Source organism: Pongo abelii, chromosome X (genome assembly GCF_028885655.2).
Source record: "Pongo abelii isolate AG06213 chromosome X, NHGRI_mPonAbe1-v2.0_pri, whole genome shotgun sequence".
Classification (NCBI taxonomy): Eukaryota; Metazoa; Chordata; class Mammalia; order Primates; family Hominidae; genus Pongo; species Pongo abelii.
This window is the reverse complement of record NC_072008.2, coordinates 143,721,766-143,743,086: the sequence shown is the minus strand read 5'-3', so window position 1 is coordinate 143,743,086 and position 21,321 is coordinate 143,721,766. Positions and strand designations below refer to the sequence as shown.

At 40.4% G+C, this 21,321-nt stretch overlaps 1 protein-coding gene across 9 annotated transcripts in view; it reads right to left on the bottom strand.

Moving 5' to 3' along the window:
- The window catches only part of ZIC3 (Zic family member 3), a 421,061-nt gene that overhangs the window by 387,973 nt on the left and 11,767 nt on the right, over positions 1-21,321 (bottom strand). Inside the window, exon 3 of one of the 9 annotated variants that reach the window (XM_024241165.3) lies at positions 17,349-19,440. The exons of 7 other annotated variants lie outside the window; for them this stretch is intronic. In XM_024241165.3, coding sequence (XP_024096933.1) covers positions 19,291-19,440 — 150 coding nt within the window. In that variant the 3' untranslated portion in view covers positions 17,349-19,290. Of the gene's footprint in view, positions 1-17,348; positions 19,441-21,321 lie in introns of those variants that run through there. One more of the 9 variants, XM_054545139.2, reaches the window with a different exon arrangement.

Here is a 21,321-nt window from a genome sequence, read left to right as displayed (position 1 = left end):
TTGCTCATACCTGGCCTTGAGACAATTTTTGTATTATTGCCCTGAACTTCGAGTTCTTTTATCATTTAACTTTGGGAATAAATATGTGTCACTACCATCATTTCATCATGATCTACTTAAGGAATGTGAACGAGAACATCTTTTAGGAGGCTTCTTTAGACCACCTCTGAGCCAGTTCTGTATTCCCCTCAGGACTAGCTCTATCTGTGCTTGTCACAGAAGAAACCACTGAGTGATTAATAGAAATCATCTAAAACGTCCTGCTGCTCACAAAAATGTTTGTGAATTTTATAACATTTGTTCAATCCTCACAACATCCCTATGGTGGAAGGTGTTGGCATTATCTTCTTTACATCGGTGAGGAAACAGCAATTCAGAAAGGTTTAACAGAGTCTCTGAGGCCACAGAGCTGGATCACACGGATGCAATTATATTTGACTCCAAAGAATGTTCTCTTAACTGTTTTTTTGAACTACTTTCCGAGGCCGGGAGCGATGGCTCTCGCCTGTAATCCCAGCCCTTTGGGAGGCTGAGGCGGGTGGATCACCTGAGGTCAGGAGTTGGAGACCAGTCTGACCAACATGGAGAAACCCTGTCTCTACTAAAAAAATTAGCTGGGTGTGGTGGCCCACGCCTGTAATCCCAGCTACTCCGAAGGCTGAGGCAGGAGAATCGCTTGAACCCGGGAGGCGGAGATTGTGGTGAGCTGAGATTGCGTCATTGCACTCCAGCCTGGGCAACAAGAGGGAAACTCCGTCTCAAAAAAACAAAACAAAACAAAACAAGAAAAAAAAAAAAAAACTACTTCCCAAGCCCAAGGAGTTTATTTTGACTAGAGCCTAAGATGAGTGAAAAGATACATGGTTAGCCGGGCGCAGTGGCTCACGCCTGTAATCCCAGCACTTTGGGAGGCCGAGGTGGACGGATCACCTGAGATCAGGAGTTCAAGACCAGCCTGGCCAACATAGTGAAACCCCGTCTCTACTAAAAATACAAAAAATAGCTGGGCATGGTGGCGCATGCCTGTAATCCCAGCTACTTGGGAGGCTGAGGCAGGAGAATTGCTTGAACCCGGGAAGTGGAGGTTGCAGTAAGCCGAGATCAGGCCATTGCACTCCAGCCTAGGCAACAAGAGCAAAACTCCATCTCAAAAAAAAAAAAAAGATATATGGCAAAAATAAGGTCCAGTTTAAGTGAGGAGGGCCTTACATATCAAGCTACAAAATTTGTACTTAATTTGGTAAGTAACGGGGCGCCATTTGAAGGCTCTTGGGCACAGAAATGACAGGATCAGTGTTGGTGTTAGGAAGATTAATCTGACAGCAGGGTGTAAGAAGAATGGAGAGAACCTGAAGGGGGGAAATCCTTCAATAGTCCAGATAAAACCGTAATTAGAACTTGAAGGAAGGGGGTGAACCTACAAGAGAGAAGGGGATTGATTATAAAAATATTGAGAAGAAATGTCAACACAATCTTTCCCCATAAATTTCTGGAGCCAGAGAAGTAAAGAAAAGGATAATCTCTTAATGTTACACAAAATGAACATACTTTGACTTGCATCCCTTTTCTCCTTTTCTCTTGTCTCTTCCAGTTCTTGCCTACTTTCTCGCCTTGTGACTGAGCTACAGTCACCTTACATGGGACTCTTCTGTTAGATGTTTTTTTCTAAAGAACACAAACGGCCGGGCGCGGTGGCACACGCCTGTAATCCCAGCACTTTGGGAGGCCGAGGCGGGCGGATCACGAGGTCAGGAAATCAAGACCATCCTGGCTAACACGGTGAAACCCCGTCTCTAGTAAAAATACAAAAAATTAGCCGGGCATGCTGGCGGGCGCCTGTAGTCCCAGCTACTCCAGAGGCTGAGGCAGCAGAATGGCGTGAACCTGGGAGGCGGAGCTTGCAGTGAGCCGAGATCGCGCCACTGCACTCCAGCCTGGGCGACAGAGCGAGACTCCATCTCAAAAAAAAAAAAAAAAAAAAAAAAACAGAACATAAACATTTAAAAGTTAGAATTGTGATGATTCCAACTTGGAGCAGAGCCACAGTATCATATCTTCAGGGCTGAAATATAGTAAAACATGCCCACTGTTTCTGCCACACATTTCAGCTTGAATAAATGCCTAAAACCAAAATATTGAAATTAAAGATGACTAAGTGTGAACCAAAAACCTCTTTTTTAAGCAGTGTGCTATAGAAAATAAGATATTTAATTTATATTCAAGTCAGGAATTTGGACCAAACCTGGAAGTTTAAACAAAAAGAAAATAATTGCATGTATTTTTTTTAACAAAGCACCAATCACTAATTTAAAACTATCTACACACCAAAATTAAACTTTCTTTGCAACCTGATGCAAACATAAGAATATTTTTCTCCTACTCACTTTCTGACCTTTCCCATCAGCTATCCTCCAGCTGGATTTTTCTAGAGTTCTTTTGATTATTTTTATATTTATATCTCCAGAAAAATGCATGGCTAGATGCTATTCAGACAATGTTATATCACGACCCCCCACTAATAAAGACTCATGTACACCATGTTTTACACATCAAATGTCTTTTAACAGCTTCAAATATTTGGTCCCTTGAGATTACTAACATTCCAATAATGTATTAAGCACATTATTGTGCTACTGACACCACAAGAAAGGAATATTACTTTATTAATACAGGGTTGAAGACATGCTCTTCCATTAAGGAAAAAAACACAGGCATTAAAAAGCACATATATTCTACTTAAATTCTCTGACACCAAGGAATCCAAAGAAAGCCCCGTCATTCATAATTAGCAAGAGGCCTGGTTCCACAATATGCCCCTCCAGTTCTCCCTATGGTCTTTCCTACTTCTGTAGTAGAATGGTTAGCACCAAAAAAAGTTGCATTGAAATGGGAAGTTTTCCTGTTTTACCACATTCTGGAAGCCCTACCGGTACCGTGCCTCTATTTGGTGTGTGTATTATAATAAAATCCATGTGTGAGTGTTTATATTTTAAAGATGCTATACTCCAATATGTTCTGAGTTAGGGCTTTTGAAAATACTGTATAGATTCAACACAAAGCTAACTGAAAGGCTAATCTTCCCATTGTTACACTTTAATTAGTGAGACCTGTCATTACAACTTTTTATGATGGAAAGTATCAGGCCTTTTATCTTACTTTTAAGCCCTATTCTGAAAACAGCAGAAAAGGAACTGAAAAGACAAAGGAAACTGCATTTTATGGAACAATAAGGAGAGTCTTTAAAAATCCAGGGAAGTTCACAAACTGCCAATGAAAACTACATGGAGGCAGCGCCACTAAGAAGGGGGCCAGTTTACAATATTAGCAATCAGCTACCTCCCTAATCCTCTCCAGAATCCAAGCGACAAGATTTCATAACAGCAGACTGGAAAGGTGGCTTTTCAACTGCATTCTTAATCTGTAAGAATTGAAAGATGTGTTCTAAAGCTATTAGAAAGGTCTTGGTTTGTCATACCTGTGTTCTAACATCAGGTTGGTGTTAAATGACATTTAGTGCAATTTGTTGCAAATTTATTATATTTATTTCATTATTTGCTTCATTAAAATTGTTCTGACACCTTTAGTAGAAAATCTGATACTGGAAAACACAAAACTCAGTACTAAAAGGGGTATAAGAAATTGGAAGATTTACAGAATTAGCCTAAAATTAGGAACCACACAACTAAAAATGTTACAGGTTGAGCTACATTTATTAGATGAGCTGGACTTAGCAAACTTGACATTTAAGTAAATAATGCACTCAAAAAGTTCTCAAGAAATGGTAACTCTTTTTTTTAAGATCTAAAAAAGCCAGAAGCCAAGACAAAAATAGGGTTTTCTTTCTGGTTTTATACAATTCTTTTTTGCAAACATTATTTATGTAAACATTATTGTACTTTGTCCTCAAGATCGAAAAGGCTTGATATAAATTAACGTGCTGTTTGCAGGAAATGTGCATGTTTTGAGAGTACATGGGACAAAAATACAAACACAAAGTTGAGGGTACAGTTTTTGGTTTGGGTAGTAAAAAAATAATTGGTTAGTGTTAAAAATATAAAAATGAAGTCAAGGGTACACTTTTTGGGAGTGAAAAATAATTGATTACTGCTGAAATACATTTCCCTCACTCTTTCGTTATTATGTAACTGGGTAGATTTGGTTGGTTTACTTTGCATCTGACTTAGAGACCAAAGCTTTAAACTGAGATAAGAGAGAGCTTTTCAGAGCAAAATAGAAAAAGAGCAGGGAGGGGGTGGTTCGGAAAAGAGAAGATGCTGCCTTACAAAGGCATTGCCTTACAAATACCAACAGATATGCCAGTTGATTCCTTTTCTTCACTCCCTGCCTGCAGTTAAAAGCCAGACTCTATGTCAAAACCCAGTTCAAGGCATGCTACAATTATTTTAGGGCTCTCCCTAGTCTTATCCAAACCCCAAGGATATTAAGAAAGAAGGAGAGACAGAAGAAGAGGAGGTGGTCTCTTTTGCTACCTCCACCATTACTGTCCCCATTTTGTCTGGGCATCTGGGGAAGGAGAGAGCCAAGGTGTGCCTTGGCATCTGTAGTTGGCTCACCAAACACTTTATTATGATACCATCATCTGACTACCTTGTGAGTTAAAGGCAGAATAGAGAAGAATAAAATAAACTTTCTGTGAGGTCATCCAGGAGTCCTAACTGTCACTGATTCTATGGAAAAATAAATGGTGAGTTTACAATAAGCTAAAATTTAAAAAGGAAATTTTGGAACATAATTCATTATTAGTTGCAACTGCCTATATTGAAAAAACTCAGCAGAAAGCATTCTATTGCTTACAAAATGCAGATGAACTAAGAATCTCTAACTGCTGCATTCAAGCAGGTATTTTCTTTAATATAAGAATTGGCTTTTCCTTCCAACTAACGCTGTTGTAATATCTGTCTAATAGAAGTATAGGGAAGGTGAAAGATTTATTGTTCTCACTCATTATACAAAAAGCAAGGACATTATTTTCCGATTCAGGAAGTGCTAGAAATTCTTAAGACAGCACAGTATTTATAATGTTACCGTTTTTAATATGTCATGATCATTGACACAGAAAGCTGCGGAAACCTGAAGAAGGACTTTTGGCATAACAAATGGGAAATATCAGAAATGCAAAAAGGCTTGGGTTTTGCATTTAAGTTAAATGTTAAATCAAACAAACACATGCTGAGGAATCTACCCCCTGCTTTGTAGATACCAATTTATCCTCAGATCTACATCTATGTGTCTCTGAATTGTTGGCAGCTCTACATTGGCAAAATTAAGTAAAAAGACTTGAGACAAATGTCCACAGTGGAAAAAAAAAATTTGCCTTAGACAAAAGTCATTTTGGGGTTTTTTAACTGAGCGGGCCATTTTTATATACTGAGTCTTAAAAGACCATGGGTGAACAAGTACATAAATTGGTAGGAAACAGTATCAAGAGTTTTTATTTTTGTCATTCTCTAAAAAACAATTCTGAAACATATATATATATCAGATTCACCTGGAACAATTATCTAAAAGGAAGGTCCTGCTGGGCACAGCGGCACATGCCTGTAATCCCAACTACTTGGCAGGCAGAGGCAGGAGGATCGCTCGAGAGGAGGAGTTAAAGTCCAGCCTGGGAGCCGGGCGCGATGGCTCACACCTGTAATCCCAGTACTTTGGGAGGCCTAGGCGGGCGGATCACCTGAGGTCAGTAGTTCGAGACCAGCCTGGCCAATATGGTGAAACCCCGTCTCTACTAAAAATACAAAAATTAGCCAGGTGTAGTGGTGGGCGCCTGTAACTCCAGCTACTTGGGAGGCTGAGGCAGGAGAATCGCTTGAACCCCGGGGTGTGGAGATTGCAGTGAGCAGAGATAGTGCCACTGCACTTCAGCCTGGGTGAAAGAGCGAGACTCTGCCTCAAAAAAAAGTCCAGCCTGGGCAACATAGCAAGGCCCCAACTCAAAAACAAAAATAAATTAATAAAAGGAAGATCCTTACACCCTGCCACTGAGCTGGGTCTAAGAAATTTTGATATAAGTCACCCACTGCCCATACATCAAGCTAAACTGTGACCATCATAATTCTGAGGAAATATCTAAATAAGCAAAAATAAAATGGCAATTAAGACACACAGTATAGGGGAGGAGCCAAGATGGCCGAATAGGAACACCTCCGGTCTACAGCTCCCAGCGCGAGCGACGCAGAAGACGGGTGATTTCTGCATTTCCATCTGAGGTACCGTGTTCATCTCACTAGGGAGTGCCAGACAGAGGGCGCAGGTCAGTGGGTGAGTGCACCGTGCGCCAGCCGAAGCAGGGGCGAGGCATTGCCTCACTCGGGAAGCGCAAGGGGTCAGGGAGTTCCCTTTCCAGGGGTGACAGACGGCACCTGGAAAATCGGGCCACTCCCACCCGAATACTGTGCTTTTCCGACCGGCTTAGTAAACGGTGCCCCAGGAGAGTATAGCCCGCACCTGGCTCAGAGGGTCCTACGCCCACGGAGTCTCGCTGATTGCTAGCACAGCAGTCTGAGATCAAACAGCAAGTCGGCAGCCAGGCTGGGGGAGGGGCGCCTGCCATTGCCCAGGCTCGCTTAGGTAAACAAAGCAGCCGGGAAGCTTGAACTGGGTGGAGCCCACCACAGCTCAAGCAGGCCTGCCTGCCTCTGTAGGCTCCACCTCTGGGGGCAGGGCACAGACAAACAAAAAGACAGCAGTAACCTCTGCAGACTTAAATGTCCCTGTCTGACAGCTTTGAGGAGAGCAGTGGTTCTCCCAGCACGCAGCTGGAGATCTGAGAACGGGCTGACTGCCTCCTCAAGTGGGTCCCTGACCCCTGACCCCCGAGCAGCCTAACTGGGAGGCTCCCCCCAGCAGGGGCAGACTGACACCTCACACGGCCGGCCAGGTACTCCAACAGACCTGCAGCTGAGGGTCCTGTCTGTTAGAAGGAAAACTAACAGAAACAACATCCACACCAAAAACCCATCTGTACATCACCATCATCAAAGACCGAAAGTAGATAAAACCACAAAGATGGGGAAAAAACAGAGCAGAAAAACTGGAAACTCTAAAAAGCAGAGTACCTCTCCTCCTCCAAAGGAACGCAGTTCCTCACCAGCAACGGAACAAAGCTGGACGGAGAATGACTTTGACGAGCTGAGAGAAGAAGGCTTCAGACGATCAAATTACTCCGAGCTACGGGAGGATATTCAAACCAAAGGCAAAGAAGTTGAAAACTTCGAAAAAAATTTAGAAGAATGTATAACTAGAATACCCAATACAGAGAAGTGCTTAAAGGAGCTGATGGAGCTGAAAACCAAGGCTCGAGAACTACGTGAAGAATGCAGAAGCCTCAGGAGCCGATGCGATCAAATGGAAGAAAGGGTATCAGCCCTGGAAGATGAAATGAATGAAATGAAGCGAGAAGGGAAGTTTAGAGAAAAAAGAATAAAAAGAAACGAGCAAAGCCTCCAAGAAATGTGGGACTATGTGAAAAGACCAAATCTACGTCTGATTGGTGTACCTGAAAGTGACGGGGAGAATGGAAACAAGTTGGAAAACACTCTGCAGGATATTATCCAGGAGAACTTCCCCAGTCTAGCAAGGCACGCCAACATTCAGATTCAGGAAATACAGAGAACGCCACAAAGATACTCCTCGAGAAGAGCAACTCCAAGACACATAATTGTCAGATTCACCAAAGTTGAAATGAAGGAAAAAATGTTAAGGGCAGCCAGAGAGAAAGGTCGGGTTACCATCAAAGGGAAGCCCATCAGACTAACAGCAGATCTCTCGGCAGAAACCCTACAAGCCAGAAGAGAGTGGGGGCCGATATTCAACATTCTTAAAGAAAATAATTTTCAACCCAGAATTTCATATCCTGCCAAACTAAGCTTCATAAGTGAAGGAGAAATAAAATACTTTACAGACAAGCAAATGCTGAGAGATTTTGTCACCACCAGGCCTGCCCTAAAAGAGCTCCTGAAGGAAGCACTAAACATGGAAAGGCACAACCGGTACCAGCCACTGCAAAATCATACTGAAATGTAAAGACCATCGAGACTAGGAAGAGACTGCATCAACTAACGAGCAAAATGACCAGCTAACATCATAATGACAGGATCAGATTCACACATAACAATATTAACTTTAAATGTAAATGGACTAAATGCTCCAATTAAAAGACACAGACTGGCAAATTGGATAAAGACTCAAGACCCATCAGTGTGCTGTATTCAGGAAACCCATCTCACGTGCAGAGACACACATAGGCTCAGAATAAAAGGATGGAGGAAGATCTACCAAGCAAATGGAAAACAAAAAAAGGCAGGGGTTGCAATCCTAGTCTCTGATAAAACAGACTTTAAACCAACAAAGATCAAAAGAGACAAAGAAGGCCATTACATAATGGTAAAGGAATTAATTCAACAAGAAGAGCTAACTATCCTAAATATATATGCACCCAATACAGGAGCACCCAGATTCATAAAGCAAGTCCTGAGTGACCTACAAAGAGACTTAGATTCCCACACATTAATAATGGGAGACTTTAACACCCCACTGTCAACATTAGACAGATCAACGAGACAGAAAGTCAACAAGGATACCCAGGAATTGAACTCAGCTCTGCACCAAGCGGACCTAATAGACATCTACAGAACTCTCCACCCCAAATCAACAGAATATACATTTTTTTCAGCACCACACCACACCTATTCCAAAATTGACCATATACTTGGAAGTAAAGCTCTCCTCAATAAATGTAAAAGAACAGAAATTATAACAAACTATCTCTCAGATCACAGTGCAATCAAGCTAGAACTCAGGATTAAGAATCTCACTCAAAACCGCTCAACTACGTGGAAACTGAACAACCTGCTCCTGAATGACTACTGGGTACATAACGAAATGAAGGCAGAAATAAAGATGTTCTTTGAAACCAATGAGAACCAAGACACAACATACCAGAATCTCTGGGATGCATTCAAAGCAGGGTGTAGAGGGAAATTTATAGCACTAAATGCCCACAAGAGAAAGCAGGAAAGATCCAAAATTGACACCCTAACATCACAATTAAAAGAACTAGAAAAGCAAGAGCAAACACATTCAAAAGCTAGCAGAAGGCAAGAAATAACTAAATTCAGAGCAGAACTGAAGGAAATAGAGACACAAAAAACCCTTCAAAAAATAAATGAATCCAGGAGCTGGTTTTTTGAAAGGATCAACAAAATTGATAGACCGCTAGCAAGATTAATAAAGAAAAAAAGAAGAATCAAATAGATGCAATAAAAAATGATAAAGGGGATATCACCACCGATCCCACAGAAATACAAACTACGATCAGAGAATATTACAAACACCTCTACGCAAATAAACTAGAAAATCTAGAAGAAATGGATAAATTCCTCAACATATACACCCTCCCAAGACTAAACCAGGAAGAAGTTGAATCTCTGAATAGACCAATAACAGGAGCTGAAATTGTGGCAATAATCAATAGCTTACCAACCAAAAAAAGTCCAGGACCAGATGGATTTACAGCCGAATTCTACCAGAGGTACAAGGAGGAGCCGGTACCATTCCTTCTGAAACCATTCCAATCAATAGAAAAAGAGGGAATCCTCCCTAACTCATTTTATGAGGCCAGCATCATCCTGATACCGAAGCCTGGCAGAGACACAACAAAAAAAGAGAATTTTAGACCAATATCCTTGATGAACATTGATGCAAAAATCCTCAATAAAATACTGGCAAACAGAATCCAGCAGCACATCAAAAAGCTTATCCACCATGATCAAGTGGGCTTCATCCCTGGGATGCAAGGCTGGTTCAATATACGCAAATCAATAAATGTAATCCAGCATATAAACAGAACCAAAGACAAAAACCACATGATTATCTCAATAGATGCAGAAAAGGCCTTTGACAAAATTCAACAACCCTTCATGCTAAAAACTCTCAATAAATTAGGTATTGATGGGACGTATCTCAAAATAATAAGAGCTATTTATGACAAACCCACAGCCAATATCATACTGAATGGGCAAAAACTGGAAGCATTCCCTTTGAAAACTGGCACAAGACAGGGATGCCCTCTCTCACCACTTCTATTCAACATAGTGTTGGAAGTTCTGGCCAGGGCAATTAGGCAAGAGAAGGAAATCAAGGGTATTCAATTAGGAAAAGCGGAAGTCAAATTGTCCCTGTTTGCAGATGACATGATAGTATATCTAGAAAACCCCATTGTCTCAGCCCAAAATCTCCTTCAGCTGATAAGCAACTTCAGCAAAGTCTCAGGATACAAAATCAATGTACAAAAATCACAAGCATTCTTATACATCAATAACAGACAAACAGAGAGCCAAATCATGAGTGAACTCCCATTCACAATTGCTTCAAAGAGAATAAAATACCTAGGAATCCAACTTACAAGGTATGTGAAGGACCTCTTCAAGGAGAACTACAAACCACTGCTCAAGGAAATAAAAGAGGATACAAACAAATGGAAGAACATTCCATGCTCATGGGTAGGAAGAATCAATATCATGAAAATGGCCATCCTTCCCAAGGTAATTTACAGATTCAATGCCATCCCCATCAAGTTACCAATGACTTTCTTCACAGAATTGGAAAAAACTACTTTAAAGTTCATATGGAACCAAAAAAGAGCCCGCATCGCCAAGTCAATCCTAAGCCAAAAGAACAAAGCTGGAGGCATCACACTACCTGACTTCAAACTATACTACAAGGCTACAGTAACCAAAACAGCATGGTACTGGTACCAAAACAGAGATATAGATCAACGGAACAGAACAGAGCCGTCAGAAATAATGCCACATATCTACAACTATCTGATCTTTGACAAACCTGACAAAAACAAGAAATGGGGAAAGGATTCCCTATTTAATAAATGGTGCTGGGAAAACTGGCTAGCCATATGTAGAAAGCTGAAACTGGATCCCCTCCTTACACCTTATACAAAAATCAATTCAAGATGGATTAAAGACTTAAATGTCAGACCTAAAACCATAAAAACCATAGAAGAAAACCTAGGCATTACCATTCAGGACATAGGCATGGGCAAGGACTTCATGTCTAAAACACCAAAAGCAATGGCAACAAAAGCCAAAATTGACAAATGGGATCTCATTAAACTAAAGAGCTTCTGCACAGCAAAGGAAACTACCATCAGAGTGAACAGGCAACCTACAGAATGGGAGAAAATTTTTGCAACCTACTCATCTGACAAAGGGCTAATATCCAGAATCTACAATGAACTCCAACAAATTTACAAGAAAAAAACAAACAACCCCATCAAAAAGTGGGCGAAGGACATGAACAGACACTTCTCAAAAGAAGACATTTATGCAGCCAAAAGACACATGAAAAAATGCTCACCATCACTGGCCATCAGAGAAATGCAAATCAAAACCACAATGAGATACCATCTCACACCAGTTAGAATGGCAATCATTCAAAAGTCAGGAAACAACAGGTGCTGGAGAGGATGTGGAGAAATAGGAACACTTTTACATGTTGGTGTGACTGTAAACTAGTTCAACCATTGTGGAAGTCAGTGTGGCAATTCCTCAGGGATCTAGAACTAGAAATTCCATTTGACCCAGCCATTCCATTACTGGGTATATACCCAAAGGACTATAAATCATGCTGCTATAAAGACACATGCACATGTATGTTTATTGCAGCATTATTCACAATAGCAAAGACTTGGAACCAACCCAAATGTCCAACAATGATAGACTGGATTAAGAAAATGTGGCACATATACACCATGGAATACTATGCAGCCATAAAAAATGATGAGTTCATGTCCTTTGTAGGGACATGGATGAAATTGGAAATCATCATTCTCAGTAAACTATCGCAAGAACAAAAAACCAAACACTGCATATTCTCACTCATAGGTGGGAATTGAACAATGAGAACACATGGACACAGGAAGGGGAACATCACACTTCAGGGACTGTTGTGGGGTGGGGGGAGGGGGGAGGGATAGCATTGGGAGATATACCTAATGCTAGATGACGAGTTGGTGGGTGCAGCACACCAGCATGGCACATGTATACATATGTAACTTACCTGCACGTTGCGCACATGTACCATAGAGCCTAAAGTATAATAATAATAATAATAATAATAAAAAGAAAAAAAAAGATACACAGTATATTGAATGGAAACTAACTTTGAGTTATTTATGCATTTATTCAACACTCATTTATTGGTGGACATTATGCCAAACCAGGCACATAGTAGGTGTGAAGTTCACACTTTTTAACGCCCAACTATCTGAATAGTTCCCTGACTCTCTACTTTGTTTTGCCCATAGAAATACAGTTGTCTCTACACAATACCAGAATAACCAGTCGATTTAGTGAATTAACTAGTTGAAATATACACAACTTCATGATTAATATTCAATTTTTTCTGAAATGACTGAAGTTTTGGATTCAATTAGATACAGCTACCCTCTGAGTTTTAGAATGCCTAATGAAGTCAAAGAGGAATGCAGTGAAAACCTTGCCTGAGAATATTCTTCAAAGCTTAAACTAAAGAAGTTCCTGGAATAGTCTTCAGGTTGTGCCCTGAATTTAATCATTTAAGACACAGGGAAAGTCCATGACATCAGAAAAGAAAAATAGGCCTATACAACATGCAAGCTTGAGGCTAAAGTTCATCTTGAGGATCAATGAGGATCTCTGCTTCTTTCATTCTAGACAATACATTTTTAGATCAGACATAAATTCTGGAGTCACTCAATATACACTTAGCATGGCAATTGTAATATTTTTCTAGCACTGAAGAAATGGGTTTTATTGTCTGCTTTAGCTCAGGAATCCTCTCTCCTGATTCTACCAGAGACTCCAGTTTTGAATGCCAGACTGTGATTAACATGTACTTTTTTGGGGGGAGGGGGGTGCGGGGAACGGGGTCTCACTCTGTTGCCCAGGCTGGAGTGCAGTGGCGCAGTCTCAGCTCACTGCAACCTCTGCCTACCAGGTTCAAGCAATTCTCCTGTCTCAGCCTCCCGAGTAGCTGGGATTACAGGCATGCACCACCACGCCCAGCTTATTTCGTATTTTTTAGTAGAGACAGGGTTTCACTATGTTGGTCAGGCTGATCTCCAACTCCTGACCTCAGGTGATCCACCCACCTCAGCCTCCCAAAGTGCTGGAATTACAGGCATGAGCCGCCACGCCCTGCCTAACACATACTTTTAATCTAAACTAATGTATATTTGTGCACACATAGCCGCAGGTCCTTTATCGAACACTATATGTGCACCAAATAAGTTTCAATTAGTGCAAGCTACAGAATCAACTCTCTCCCAATCCCAACAAAAAATGCCAGAGGCCATACATTGAAAGAAATGAATGAAAATTAAAAACAGCTGCACACGGCTGGGTGCCATGGCTCACGCCTGTAATGCTAGCACTTTGGGAGGCCAAGGCGGGTGGATCACCTGAGGTCAGGGGCTCAAGACCAGCCTGGCCAACATGGTGAAACCCTGTCTCTACTAAAAAATAGAAAAATTAGTCTGGCATGGTGGTGCAGGCCTGTAATCCCAGCAACTTGGGAGGCTGAGGTGGGAGAATCGCGTGAAGCCAGGAGGTGGAGGTTGCAGTGAGCTGAGATTGTGCCACTGCACTCCAGCCTGGGTGACAGAGTGAGACTCCGACTCAAAAACAAAACAAAACAAAAACTGCACAATTACCTTTCCAAAGTGATTTTATTTTATTTATTTATTATTATTTTTTTGAGACGGAGTCTTCTCTGTCGCCCAGGCTGGAGTGCAGTGGTGCAATCTCGGCTCACTGCAAGCTGTGCCTCCCGGGTTCACGCCATTCCCCTGCCTCAGCCTCCTGAGCAGCTGGGACTACAGGGGCCCACCACCACGCCTGGCTAATTTTTTGTATTTTTAGTAGAGACAGAGTGTCACTGTGTTAGCCAAGATGGTCTTGATATCCTGACCTTATGATCCGCCCGTCTCGGCCTCCCAAAGTGCTGTGATTACAGGCGTGAGCCACCAGGCCCAGCCAGTGATTTGATTTTAATTAACCTATTTATACTATATATGGATGCTCAATTTATAACACTTAAAAGAAATAAGTGTTAAAGAAGGAAGTATAGATTTGATAAAATATTTATTGGGTATCAAGATTTGGAATTTATCAATTACAATTTATTTTCTGATTTAGTGTTTCCCTACTATAAAACTATATTGGTTTATTTATGAATTCAAAGGTATGCCTAGACTTTTCTTTAAAAAAAAAAAAAATTGGGAAGCGAGGGCTGGATGCAGTGGCTCATGCCTTGAATCCCAGCATTTTAAGAGGCCAAGGCAGGATAGCTTGAGGCCAGGACTTTGAGACCAGCCTGGGCAATACAGCAAGACCCCATTCTCTACAAAAAATTAGAAATGTAGCTAGGCATAGTGGTACACGCCTATAGTCCCAGCTGCTTGGGAGGCTGAGGTAGAAGGATCACTTGAACCCAGGAGTTTGGAGCTGCAGTGAGCTATGATCAGGCCGCTGCATTCCAGCCTGAGCAACAGAGCAAGAGCCCATATCTTAAAAAAATTAAAAATAAATAAAAATAAAACAGGGAAGTAGTTACTGTCCTGCATTCTGATTCTGAAGTATTATATTTCAGCTATTCACTTAATCAAAGTGATTACACTGTTAATAGCAGTATTGGGCTTAAATTCAGTGTTAAAATAGCTGTATCACACTATTAGTCAATATGCAATTACAAGGAATCTGGTGGAGCCAGATGCGTGCAATCCAGATATATGCAAACTAGAGATGAAGACTTCCTCAATTTAATGCATATGAGCAAATTATATAGTTAAGCAGGGCTCACTAAAGAATGAATTGCATCCATTTTTACCAGTTGGACCATGTGATTTTTCATTTCAGTGTTTCAGAGATGCCTTAAAACTCGGAAGCTTTACAACGCTGGAAGTGGTGTGAAGTTTCAAGAACCCGTACCAAAAACAAACAAATAAAAATATGTCCTTAATGTTATTTCTAAATTAGGACTTTGTTCTCCTCCCCATCTCAATTTCTTTCACAACATTGTCTTACCAGAAAGCCTGTGATAATGCTTCCCTGCAGTCTCATCCACAAGATTAAATCTAAAACCTTGGACATAAAGATTGTGTTTCAGTGTTCAATAACATAATATTCAATGGACGAAGCTTCATTTCTCATTCCTGAGATACCATCAAATCAGGCTCAAAAATCATGGAAGGCTCAGAAATGATCAAGGAATAGACGCCTGATGGAACAGATGCACAGATGCTGTGCTAGAAGAAAAGACAAATGCTGAAGTGCATAATGATTTTGAAAAGATTTCTTTATCAAACATGTCATTTGTTTGAAGGACCTGAGTTGTTGGCATCAGATGTGGGATATCAGCTTGTTAGCAAAGTGAAACATGATGGCAGCTAGATACTAGCGATTGATGAGTCAATTGAAATCACTGATGTTGCTCAACTGAGCATCTTCATTTAATGTGTCATTGGCCAGAAGTTAATGAAACACCTTCTGTTTTCGGTTATCACCACAGCCAATAAGATGTCACATCTCAGAGTAGCTAAATATTTTTTGTAAAGAATAGTGATGTCTCCAAAGAAATATCAGCTGGCCAACCAATTACATACTCTCTTGGTGCTTCACAACAAAGATATGAGTGTAGTTTTTCCGTGTAAGTTCTGACTGGGTAACATTAGTGAATCATTTGTAAACAATTCATTTGCACTGGATTTATATCAAAATATTAAAATGCATTGATTTATTTGTACCACAAATAGCTTTCTATGGTTGACTCTGGGGCATTACAGAGGGAATTGTTAGCACAACGATTTTGCTCATTTCACCAGCGAAGTTTCTGATGACCTGATTTTTTTTTTAGAGGACTTTTGTCTGGGAGTGGTGGCTCATGCCTGTAATCCCAGCACTTTGGGAGGCTGAGGCAGGCAGATCACCTGAGGTCGGGAGTTCAAGACCAGCCTGACCAACATGGAGAAACCCTGTCTCTACTAAAAATACAAAATTAGCCGGCCGTGGTGGGGCATGCCTATAATCCCAGCTACTTGGGAGGCCGAAGCAGGAGAATTGCTTGAACCCGGGAGGAAGAGGTTGCGGTGAGCCGAAATCGCCCCATTGCACTCCAGCCTGGGGAACAAGAGCGAAACTCCATCTCAAAAAATAAAAAAATAAAAAAATAAATAAATGAATAAAAATTTAGAAAGGCCTTTTTTTTTTTTTTTTTTTTTTGACGGAGTCTCGCTCTGTGGCCATGCTGGACTGCAGTGGTGCGATCTTGGCTCCATCTCCCAGGTTCAATCGATTCTCCTGCTTCAGCCTCCTGAATAGCTGGGATTAAAGGCATGCACCACCACACCCGGCTAAGTTTTTGCATTTTTCGTAGAGACAGGGTTTCACCATGTTGTCCAGGCTGGTCTGGAACTCCTGACCTCAGGTGATCCACCCTCCTCGGCCTCCCAAAGTGCTGGGATTACAGGCGTGAGTCACCACACCCAGCCTCAAAAGAAATTTTACAAGGCTGACCTCCATGTTTAATTGGGCAGGGTAAATATGAAAAAATCAGGAAGAAAGAGTTAGACAAAGCTGATAAACCAGTGAAGAAAAGCCTCCCAGGCCTCTGTAAAACAGCCCATGTTATTTAGCAGTACAGCTTCTCTGGGAAGCCCAAGTTCCCAAAATCAGTGGGAAGGAAAGAAACACTTCCCACTCAGACAGCTCACTCAGGAAGAGCTGTGTGTTGGTGGTTTTGTTTCGTTTTTCTGTATAAATAGACTTATAATTGAAAACAAAATTCTACAATGCTGTAGTAGAGCATTTCTATGCTGTCTTTCAGTCAAGCCTCAGTTTATTAACATAATATAAAATCAGAGTACCCTTTACAACATAATAAAACCAAAAGTATGGCTGTAAAGTAGTAAGACTAGTGGCTGTTGTCTGTTTCGTTGTTATTGTTGTTATCTTAAGTGAATCCATCACCTATGGAGTCCATAAATTTATTCGAAGGATGATGACATTGGTCAAAACATTTCAGGACTCCTCACTGGGAACTGCATTCAGGGCTAGCTTCCAAGCTCCAAAGAAAATCAGTCTCATTACTCTATAGTCACAACTACATAATATGATCATAAATTTGGTAAGGGGAAACTGAATAATTTAAGACATAGATTTAATCTTTTTGTTATATGTGAATATCAACTTTCACACTGTAAAATTGTCACTGAATTCTAATATAAGAATCAAGCTGTTGACTAAAGTAAAAATTTTATTCAATTAAAACCGAACCATTAAATTACCATGTTTACAGATTTTAAGTACACAACTTATTTTTATCTAAGAATAAGTGTTTTCATTGGAAGATAATGAACAACAGGCATTTAATAACATTTTAATTTTATGTGTTTAAATATTCATAGCTATGTTCATAAACCCACATGCCTGATCTAGTGATTATGCTTATGAAATGCAGTATTTCTTACATGCCACAAATCTCCATCTACTTTCTGAAAACTGTATTAAATTTGCAACGCAGTCCAAACCACTATATGTTTTTAGTAAAATATTCTATGGTAGTAAAAATAGGAAACTACCCAAAAGCAACAAAACAATAACTACCTGCAGGGGGAAAAGAAGGCAACATTTGTTCAGGGACTACTCCGTGACAGGCTCTTTAGGAGACATTTTCTTGTTTAGTCCACAGAACAACCCTAGGAGGTATTATCACAGTGCAGCTGGCTCATGAACAACTCTGTAGCTTACCTTTCCTAGGGCTTTTTCAATAATTCCATTATTATACTCCACTGCCTGTCTGAAAGAACACAGTTCTTGTTCTTAAAAACAAAACAAAACACAAAAATTTTACCAACATTGTTATGGGGCATACAAAAATGTCAGGTGTTAGGAAGCTGAGAGTCAAAGAATCATAGGCTTCCTTGACCTGGCCCTTTCTATTATTCTTGATGTAAATGAACAATTGGCATCACAGGGACATGAGCATGTTTCCTACTACTAAAAAATTATATTATCATCAGTCTACTTACCAAAAATTTCAATAAAATTGGATCTAAAGAACCAATAGTAATATACTCTATCAGGCTGCAATTTTACACTACTTCATCATCATATAATCACGCCAAATAAATAGAATGACAGTCATTCACAGATTACATTAGATTATAGATGTTAAATTTAAAATGAGAAATCAAGTATCTGGAGTTCCAGTAATTTTTCTGTAGTGTCTTCATCTTCTCTAACATTACAGTTAATTAATGACAACTTGTGTTTTAATAACACCTATATTCCATGATTCTCTAAGTGTTCTAATCAATGGTTGTGCAAAGTTGTCTGCCCCAAAAACCACTTCAGGGCTTCTGAATAATATACGTGTAATGTTGTAATGTCTCCTCCCTGGATGCCACAGAGGCACTCTTTTCACCTTTCAGGTTATCTTCAGCTTTATCTTTCCCTCTCTTTCTCACCCATATACTGGTGTTCAAATGCTCTTTTTTTCCCTCCAAACTCCTGCATCCTTTCATTTCTTCTAATCACTCCAATCAATCCTTGACTCTGAATTCTTCCCCTGGCCTTCCCAGCACCTGGCCTTGAACCCCTCTGGGAAAACACTGTGAGTTCAAAACAGTTGTCTGGGGTTTGTTCGGCCGGTTCCCCCCCACCCCCATTTATTGCCTAGTGAAAGTCCAGCTATATCGTGAAAAATGTGAATTGAATATAAATTGTCCCAAGTCAACAGGTTAATCAAAGTTATTTAGGGGCTACTATCATTTTAATAAAACAATAATCACAAAAATAATTTAAATGGTTTTATTTAAGTCAAACAAAAATTGAAGGGATCCTGGGTATTGCTTTCTGAACACAAACATGAAATTAACAAAACAACAATTCATGTTTCTAGTTTTAAACACTTTAGTTCTACATATAGAATGCTGGTATTTGAAAAAGATTTTCACCAAGGTCAACACAATGCATGAGATAATGCATACTGGGTTATGAATTAGGCCAGTCTTCACCTCCATCTTCCCATTTATAAATCCTAAATTGGGGGGAGTTTTTTTGCTTTTTCATTTCACAAATGATTGCTCAACACAGGATGAAATACACCAAAAGAAGAAAATAGTCTTTTTATACCTAGGGAAGAAGCTACTACTCTTAAAATGATCACTTCAAGGTAACAGACATCCAAATTGATGTGGTTTTCTTTGAAACCTCATCAGTAAATCATTTCTTGCACAGTAGGTTCGGCATTAACCCTGCATTTAGGATAGGTAGTGTTATGGAGGGCTGGCTGCTGCATACCAACGTCAGTATCAAGTTCTTCGTCAGGAATTAGAGACTGTCCCGGATACCAAGCAGGACAACACTGGCAAAAAAACAAAAAGTGAACTGCAGATAGGTCAAAACAGGCCACATTTCCTCTTAGAAAAAAATGTCATAAAATGTTACATGAATATGTTGTTTTAAACTCTGGTTTATAATAAAACACGATGGAATGTTTTATTTTTAACACCTCAAATTCAAATGGTCTTGACGCAGGTTGTATTTTAATAAAACACATGACACAAGACACACACCCTATTAGAGATCAAATATTATAAATTTGCCATCTGGTGAAAGCTATTGTTATAGTTACTATAAAGCTTACATTTCTCTCCATTCATCAGATGTGTAAATAGGTTGAACTGTCATCAGATTAAAAATATACAAAACTGCTTGGTTTGTTAAATGTTAATGAAAGAGATTTTCTTCCGTTTCAACAGATTTTTTGAAACAAGTTTCTCTAATGTTCAAAGGATTTATGTTCCTCTGTTAAAAGTTACCATTAGTCCAAGTGCTCTGAACATTCCCTGGTTTTAATGCTTCCAGCAAACTTAGTGTTTTCCAAGCTGTAAATTTCAATGGTTATGACAGAACCAAACCTCGGTAAAAAAGCAGTGCCCTTTGGAGTCGTCATCCAAACAAATACAAGAGCTCTACCAATTTATCACTTGCCCAGTTTTGCAGAAATTCCATTCACATAACTCCTATGAAAATCAACCAGTTTTACCATATCAAATGACCCAAAGAACACCGCAGGTATCCAGGGGAAACAGTCCACCAATGCATCTTAGCTCGACTTTAAAGTCAATTTAAGAGACGATCTGGGCTCTGTAGCTCTTAAAGGGACAAACCCCTGTCTAACCATTGGCTAAAGCTTTTTTAACTTAATGAACTTTTTATTTTCCACGCTTTTGATACCAAGAGATTTAACCAGAGAAAAGCTCAAACCTCAGGGTTCACACTACAGAATGGAAAAATAGAGTATACAGCAAGCACCATTTACTTCCTTTGATCTCTCAAAGATGTCAATACTCTATTCCAGCGAGGGGGTGGGGAATGCGGGAGTGAGTGAACCGGGGAAGGAAACCTCACCCACAGAAAAAAAAAAAAAAAAATCGGCTTGGTGGCAATTTCAAAACAAGTTTCCAAACTACTGAAGAGGCTCCGGCCTCCTTTGACTTGCAGGAATCACACATAAGAAAAGGACAGAAAATACTACAGGGCATGCTTATTTTAATTGCCCATGGGTTTCCAATGCAAAGCACGACAACTTAAATGCATATTCCAAATTCTTGCTCCAAAGCCGTCTTCTTTGTGCACTGAAAAGGAGGAAAGACAACCCCATCAATTGTTCTCTGCAGATAAAGGCACTGTTTTGCAGATTTCCCCCTAGATCTGGGCCAGGCTTGCTAATGACCTGCCCACCCACCTGGGGCCCTTCCCAAGGTGGCCCACGGGAACTGCCCCACACCTTCAGGAGCCCAAATGCGTGACACTGGACAACCCCAAGAGGGCTGACTTTTCCGTTTGGCCGTTGGTCTCCACGAAGACCCAACCTGGAAGAGTTCGTGCCGCTTATTTTCCTAGAGGAGCTGAAATTCAATTACTACACTTTTTAAAATCTTACATTTTTTTTTCCTCACAAAAGACACATCTGAAGGTGAATCCGAAGCATTTTTCTACGGAGAAAACACGAGCTAGAGATCCCAGAGCTACCAGGGGTTCTCTCAACGCCAGCATTAAGGCAGTTAAGCAAAAGCTGAATTAAAGTTTTCAGAATTCTGGCCTTTTTTCCCCTTAACATAAGATCACCAGCTGTTAGGGCACACACCAAAGCTACAGTGCCAATTTTCATAGGCTCACGTTTAAATGAGATATACAGAAAACGGAGCCTGAGCAACGTGTAGGGGTCGAACTCGCAATG